Here is an 8224-nt window from a genome sequence, read left to right on the forward strand (position 1 = left end):
TTGAATTTCCGAATAACAATATATAAATTTAAGGTTCATCTTTTAAAAGCTTGAGGTACGTACATACATAATTTTCTTATAATATAATTTTATATATTTCACAAACTTGTAGTTAGTTTTGTCGAATATTTATTTACAAATAAAATTTACGGTTTCCAACTATCTGATATTATTTTTCAGTTATTTTTGTCAACTACCTAATTAAGATAAGATACAGTGGTGGATCTTAGTGGAGCCTAGGGATCCCGGACCACTGCCCCAATTCCGGTATGTAGTTTTTTTTTTTTTTTTTTTTTTTTTTTTTTTTTTTTCCTATTAGGTGCACCGCTTTAAAAAAAATTTAGTATCACCCCTACTAAAACATTTGGTGGCGGCCGCCACCGATAAGATATACAATTAGCTTACATGTTGCTATTTGCATTAAAATGTTTAAATTCAAAGTAAGGAAACCATGATATGTTAATTTCTTTGCATACAATGTTTCGATTTTAAATGACTAGGAGGATTTGCATCTACATATAACGGTTTAATTTAAGAAATCGTGATTATCTTTATCTAATATTGTAATATCTTTCCTAAATCTGTATCGTTATTGCAATTATATTTTACTTCCATACCAAATAAAGATTGGTTACTAATTGACTACTTGTCCTCCATAAAATTCCATGAAACTCCCCACTTTCAAGAAAAACTCAAATCGTAGGCATGAAAGGTTAGTATTGGAGCAACCAAGAATGGAGATTGGTAAAGTTTTAACAGTTCATCTATACACATATCTTTTACACCAGACCCTTTATCTCCTTCAAAAAGTGCTTACCAAACATCCAGCCTCATCAGTTCATCACTATGCAAACATGTTGTTGAGTTTGGAATCTTGTTCACTAATAATTGAATGCACTATCAAGATAATGGTTAGACTGATGATAAGAAATGCATCAGATTCTATGCTAAGATAATAAATACATTTCTTAATCAATACAGCTATCACTAATTCCATATAAATAGAGCAACAAATAAGCATCAAAACCACAGAGCTAACTTCAAATTAAGAAACTTTCCATTACAAGAAAATGGTTCTCCAAACTCAGAGGTGCCCTGGAACTGCCGTCCCACACCACCATGGTCCTACCTGCCAACAGCAAAGCTATTCAACATACCAAGAAACCGGTGGCAGAATCCAGGATGGTGGCTACACCAACTTCTCAACCATAACCGGGCCCACACCTCCATACTTAAACTATTCTCAGGTGTCAACCTACTCATCGGATAATTCTCAGCACCACCAATCCGGTGGTGGCTACCATGGATACGGTGCCCCCCAGTACTCTGGTGGTGGTGTGGTTGCTAGTGGACAGCCACATACCGGAAGATATGAAACTTTTTACCATGGGAATTCACAGAGCCATGGGCATGGAAATGGCCCGACTTATGGTTACCAAAAAGAATCTTGGACTATCAAGGATCTTGATGACTGAATGAGCAGTTAAGAAGAATCGTCTGAATGGAAGGGTGTGGTCTCAAGTTATCTCTTAATAACGTGTGGAGTTTCTCCTTTTACTACATAATGTTATATGTATCAAATTGCATAAGCAGTGAATAATAAGTACCACCAACTCTATTGTCTATTTTAATCTGTGCATATAATTAATGGTGTAGTTATTTAGTTTGACAATGAATTTAGCAGTGTGGAGAAATTGGATGTATCAGGAGACAACCAATGCTCAAATATATCGACTTAATCTCATGGAAATATGCACGAGATGATAACATGGCCATTTATTGATCTAGGAAGGTATATGAAGGGATGTCAGGAGTGATGTTGTAGGCTTTTGAAACTTGAGAAGAAGAAATTCCCCAAAATTAACATGCAAATGATTAGAGACAACCAAAACAATCAAAAATTGGAACTGGTCATTGTAATCTTAAACGATCCTGCTTCTAGTTTAAGTATCGGTTTAAAACTGGATTGAAATCAGTCCTAAATCAAAATTTTCTATTATTATACGTATATTTTAATAGTATAGATTAATATCATTCATATTCATATTTCATAAAGTTGAGTGGTCTTAGAACTTTATGTCTTATTTGATGGTCTTTTGAATACAGTTTTTTCATGGTTGTCATTCATGCCTCAGATCATGATTGAACACAACCTTTTTGACAAAATAGATAATTTGATAACCAAATTTGAATAGATTAATACACTCAACCGACATTAATTTATGATTTTCTCTTATGAATTTATGGTGAACAAAGAAGGTACTAACAAGTTGTTAAGTCTATAGAGGTAGGAGACCCTTTCATTGCTATACATATTATCATTATTATGATTATTATAAATATTATCATTATTCATCACAAGGATTTTTAGCTTGGAGTAGGAGAGGCTTAAATTCATTAAAAAGAGCTCGTGAGAATTATGTTTGGGTGAAGTTTGAAATGGAAGGGAACTGCTTACCTATTTAAGAAATTGTTGATTCATTTCAGTAATTAATTTTGCAGTCACTAATTTTGCAAGAGGAACTTGATGTTTTTTTAGGTATTTTATCTGAATTATAAACCATTACCATGGTCCTAACTTACCTGATGGTAAAAAAAGATTGGGGTGAATGTAAAAGTTGGTCCCTATGGAATGCTTTCGTTTAATAGTTTCCTTTTGATGTATTTTGATTTATTCATAAAATAATTAACAAAATTGGTTATGGTTTTTGTTATTTCTATATAATTAAATCACATGAGTTTTCACTACGTACCGATGCTAAATACATTTATGATTATTAGTTTTCTAATTAAATCACATGAGTTTACACCGGAATGCATAGAAATTGAGATTAGAAATTTAGTGTAATTTCCTTTTTTATTCACTCACGAATCCCCATATGGTTCTTATGTTTTTTTTTATTTGGAAATTTCTTTCTCTTATTTGCTCATTTAACCATTTTATTGTTTGGTTTTGAATCACAAGTAGATGTAGTTTTGTTTTGTGATTTTAGTCATTCTTAAATAATTGAGAGAAATATAAACAACTACAATTTATTTTTTAAATCATTTTTCACATTTTTTATACAGTTACATTATACTACTGTAATTAAAAAAAAAATGATACTTTCATTGTTATTAATTGCCGAAATGATGAAGCCACTAGCATGTTCACGTTCATCACTTTGTCAGACTTCTTGTGCTCAATTGATAAATGGATAGTTGTAAACAAAACATACATCATGTTTGGATCTATAACCATCCAAATGTATATTTGGTAAATTGGATAAGCCTACAACTCCATAAACATCATACGTTAAAGCTCTTTCCATTCCATATTAAGCATTTTTGTTCATTAATTAACTAAATAAAATATAGTAAATTTTTATAAACAAAAGTAGTGCGTAAAAAATCAGATTATATTTATATTTGCATGACTTGGGTGGTAAATACAATACTAACTATCATCTTATCTAACTCTTTGACACCTGTCAATAAACTTATAAGAAGGAGGGCAAATTCGAAAATTTACATGTTCCTCCTCCTTGCTGTTAATTATAACAATATACTTTAAAAATGAATCATATATTCTGTTAATTATAACAATATACTTTAAAAGTGAATCATATATTCAGATCCAATTAGGAAACTTTTGTTGAATAATTTCATTGTTGATAGAATACATATTATAATTTTATTTGAATGCTTCACATGTGAACTAAACAACAATTACAAACATACAACAATTATTATATACAAATTCTTTTAACCATCTATGAAGACACTCACATCAACCCTAAAGATAAGAAAATGGACGTTTATGTCTATTTTTTTGTAGACATTTAATAATTTTAAATAATCAATATTCATTAAAATAATAAAACCATAATTTTAATGAAAATTTAAATAATCAATATCAAAGTCTACACAATACATATATCTTATTAATTTAATAAAAAATTTAAATCTTTATTTTTTCATTACCTTTTTTAATTATCAATATTTTTTTTTCTTATCCATGGTTTCCACGGGTTGTAACCTAGTTTGGTAATCAAGCAAAATTAATGTATAAACATAATATACACACATTGATTAACCATGAAAGCCAACACCAAGAATTGATTAATAAGCGAGTGCTAGAATTTGAATAAATTATTTAATAAATATTTTTCCAAATTTATAATGACAAGTGAATGATTGCTCAAATTTATTAAATGCTTTTAAAATGATGTTATCTTGAAAACTAGATTTTTTTGGAACAATATGCATTAAAAAAGAAAACACCTCACATCAAGACGATGCAAGGGATAGAATACAATACAAAAGGAAAAACAAGAAAATTACATACAAAGAAAAAGACCAAGATTCCAAACTCTCCAATCCATGTTCTTAAATGAACTTCTATGTTTGCATCAAATGAACGTTATTGATTTTATCATCTCCACAATATTCGCGGATACAAAGGGAATGTTTTTGAACACCTTTTGGTTTCTGTCATTCCATATACACCACAAACCTCCATATAAAATCACATTCAACATGGTTTTTTTTTTGCACTTCGACCACCTCGATATAAAAAGTAACATATCTTTCACCGAATCAAATCCATCATATGAGATTTCACACCAAGATAAAATCGAATCCATGACAACTTTCGCCAATGGGCATAAGAGAAGGATGTGATCGCTCGTCTCCTCCTCCAAGTTACATGAACCACACATAGTCGATGGAACTGGGACTCCCCTTAATTTTAACAAAACTGATGATGGGATTCTACCAAGCCTCGCTCTCCAAATAAAGCACAAGATCTTAGACGGTATCACTTTGCTCCATTCAAACGGTCCATCACAGAAAATGTGACTTGCCATTTCGATCCGTTCATGTAACAATCTCACTGAGAAGCGATTATCAATTACGAAGTCAGAAACCCAACGACCTTTGGTTGGTTTCCAATACACAATTTCGTTGGTATCGATATTGAGGTTCTTTAACACCGACCTGATTTTGACTAGATAACGATATATTCTTATGAACTTCTATCCATTACTCTTCTATCTACATAATTTTTCTTGCAAATTAATTTCCAACAATAAATATATTTAATAAGTACTGTTATTTTGCAATTTGGGATCGATTTCAATCAAGCACAACGGTTGCATGTCCTAAATCCTTAGTTGTTGATTAAGTAAATAATCGACCATTTTGAAATTGCAGATTAAATATTTTACATATATTTGAAGATTTAAGAATCAAAAATTTAAGATGTTATAAATTTATTGCTATTATTATATTTTGTAATTGTAAATTATATAAAAAAATTGATAACAACTTGTTGGAGATTTTTTAGTTTTATTTTAATACATTATCCAATAAAACTTTAGGTAAAATTATTAAAAGTTCATTTTTTTTGTCAAAGGTCTTACGACTTTGCGGAGACCTATGTTTTTCTGACATTAATTAAAACTGGACTGGTGGTCCTAAAAATATTGAAAAAAACAAATTAAAATTGGATTGAAACCTTGTCCTAAATAGACTGGTCTTTTTCTATTCATGAAAACAGATTAAAACAGGTCTTTATGCATCTTCATAAATGATTAAGGATATGTGTGATAACTAGTAACTTCCATTAACTCATGTGATGTTGATGTAAACTTTACACTATTACTTCAAATGTTAGCATTATGTCCATGTCTTTCCCGTTTTAATTATATATGAGCTTGAAAGGGCATACAAGACTATATAACATGATTGTTTTTCAACAATGATAAAGCGTTGATTGATGAAGTTACCTCATATAAGCGAAATGGTAACCAATAAAATATCAAGAACATTTACTAAACTAACTACCATCATAAATTGTATGTAGACAGTTGCCATAAAATGGCTGTGCTACCACAAGTAATGACAATGTGACAAATAAGGATGAACTATTTTATAAGTTACAAACACATCCAATAAGTAATAATAATATATATATATACATGTGATATGTAGCTTCAGGCATGCATATAAAATAAAAAAAAAAGAAATCTTGCATGCCAATTGTCAAAAGACAAAAGGAAAAAGGAATGTTCTGAAGAGAATGACTATTAGATATATGATGAAAGTGAAACCATACACTAACAAGAGTAACAAAATGAGTTCTAAAAGAACCTTTCTAACTAACTGTTTTTTTAATTAACAAAAGAAAGTTAAGTTTCATGAAAAAGCTTCATCTCCATGACCCTAAATAAGCCCAGAAAGTAACATCGACACCCACTCCTTTCTTTCTTCACTCTCAAGACTATAAAAAAGATCAAGTTTGGCTTGATCACCAACAATTATAGATGCTGCTCTAAGTCTTGCTTGTAGACCAAGATTTGGTATTCTCTTCAACTCCCCATTCAACCCCGCTCTCTTCTCAGCTGCCGCCTTATCTGCCGCCACCTCCCGCCCTACTAATCCCGCCAGAATCGAATACTGTTCCTCATTCCTCTTAAGCAATGCCTCAAATATCTTGGCTAATTCCATTCCAGACATACAACTTACACTACCTTGACCTTTCTTCTTGTTAGCACTATCTGGAGTCCTTATAATATCATCTATTGAAACATCATCATCATCATCATCATCGTTGTCATCATCATCATCATCATGGTCATGATCATTCAAATCATCAGCTCCCATTTCTTTATGATCATTTCCCTCTTCATGGTCAGACTCATGGTTTTCAGTCTCCAACACTTTCTCATTACTTCTATATGCTTGATCAAATGCTAAATCACTAGTCTCGTATACTGCAAGGGTTTTGTTGCCATTTGATGCATCTTCAACAGTCTTGTGATTGCCTCTGGTTTTTCCAAATATCAGACACAACTCGTCATAGTAAGGAAATGGCTTATTTCTTAAGCCTTTGGCATCTGAATGATCCTACAATGCCAAATATAGAAACATATGAAAATGAGATTGAGAATCGTTAAGTATGTTTGAGAATTGAGATGGATAGATCATAGATGGTTTACCTTCACCCAATCTTCCCATACATCATCATCATAGCATATTAATGTGGAATCTGCACTTTTCCATTCTATACCAAATGCATCTTTCATATCTGTGATTGCATCACAGTGCTTCTTTAAGGTTTTCAGCCTTGACTCGATGTGGGGACTGGCTTTGAGATTGCATCCAGGAAGCTTTGATTTCAGTTCTTTCTCCAGGACAGTTGTGTATCCACTTCTGAAGATGTTATTGTCTCTTTTCCAACCATTTTGACATAGCCCTGTGAGTGCAGATATCAGTGCTTCATCTTCTCTTCTTGTCCATTTATGTTTCTTGATTTTGGAACCTCTTTCAGATACTCTACCCATTCCTGGAAAATACCAAACAATATAAGTTTCCGTTAGCATATGAAACTCAAAACTAACATTGGTTTTGTAAAATTTAAATAACTGCAATTTTCATCTCCGCTGAAACCCTATTCCTTTTCATGAAGTTCCACGCAGATATCAAATTTCTATGGAAGAATGAAGAGCGAATGTTAAAAACCCCCAAAAGTTGAACTGATTTCGCTTCTTTCATTCGGAACAGAGCGAATATGATTGTACACTATCGCATAGTTAATATAACGATCAAATAGTATATGCCGCTTTGGTTTTAAGCCATCATATATAGACTCATACACACGCTTATACATACATATATGAACACGTATAGTGGAGGCGGAGGCTATTAGATAGAAATACCTAGATTTCAGCAGGCTATGGGAAGAAGAGCGAGGCTTCCACGGTCGCCGATGGAGGATATCGACGGATTAGGGATGGTGGAGAGACGGCGGAATCGGATTCCTAATTCTAATCTTCCAATTTCATTAAGAACCGGATTTGGCGATTGAATCGATTCCGGAATCGGGAGACTGTATTCCACCAATGAACTTGTCAAACACGGGAATGGAATGTATCCACTCATTTTCTTCTTTTGATTTTTTTTTTTCCTTCATAGATATCGGATTAATTCCTTGCAAAATAATGTCTTTTCAGTTAATTTTTATTTTTAATAATATTTTTAAAATCAGCTTTAAAATTTTGTGTTAAATTTGTATAATCAAATTGAAGTCCCACTTATCTTAAACTGAAATTGACTTATTGCTGATTAGGTTAAAATTTTATAATATTGTTTTCTATCTATTTATAAACTTATTTCTTCTTGCGTGGCTTATCCAAATAAAATGTTTGTTGGTTATTTGAGTACACGTTTTCTTGTTTAAAAT

The 8224-nt window shown here is 31.8% G+C and overlaps 1 protein-coding gene across 1 annotated transcript; it reads right to left on the bottom strand.

Annotated features, from left to right (window-relative positions):
* Positions 1 to 6050: 6050 nt before the first annotated feature.
* LOC145092012 (uncharacterized) lies at positions 6051 to 7916 on the bottom strand. Its single transcript, XM_079029882.1, has 3 exons — positions 7701 to 7916; positions 6981 to 7327; positions 6051 to 6888 (listed from the first exon to the last, which is right to left on the bottom strand). The coding sequence occupies exons 2-3, from the start codon at positions 7323 to 7325 to the stop codon at positions 6205 to 6207; spliced, it is 1029 nt and encodes a 342-aa protein (XP_078886008.1). The 5' UTR covers positions 7326 to 7327; positions 7701 to 7916; the 3' UTR covers positions 6051 to 6204.
* Between the last annotated feature and the right edge of the window lie 308 nt (positions 7917 to 8224).

Source organism: Lactuca serriola, chromosome 3 (genome assembly GCF_051521515.1).
Source record: "Lactuca serriola cultivar US96UC23 chromosome 3, Lser_US96UC23_V15, whole genome shotgun sequence".
In the NCBI taxonomy this organism is placed as follows: Eukaryota; Viridiplantae; Streptophyta; class Magnoliopsida; order Asterales; family Asteraceae; genus Lactuca; species Lactuca serriola.

Coding starts and splice junctions, on each gene's coding strand:
- LOC145092012 (XM_079029882.1), bottom strand. CDS start 7,325: ATGGGTAGAGTATCTGAAAGAGGTTCCAAAATCAAGAAACATAAATGG. Junction 6,889..6,980: donor TATGGGAAGATTGGGTGAAG/GTAAACCATCTA, acceptor TTGGCATTGTAG/GATCATTCAGATGCCAAAGG.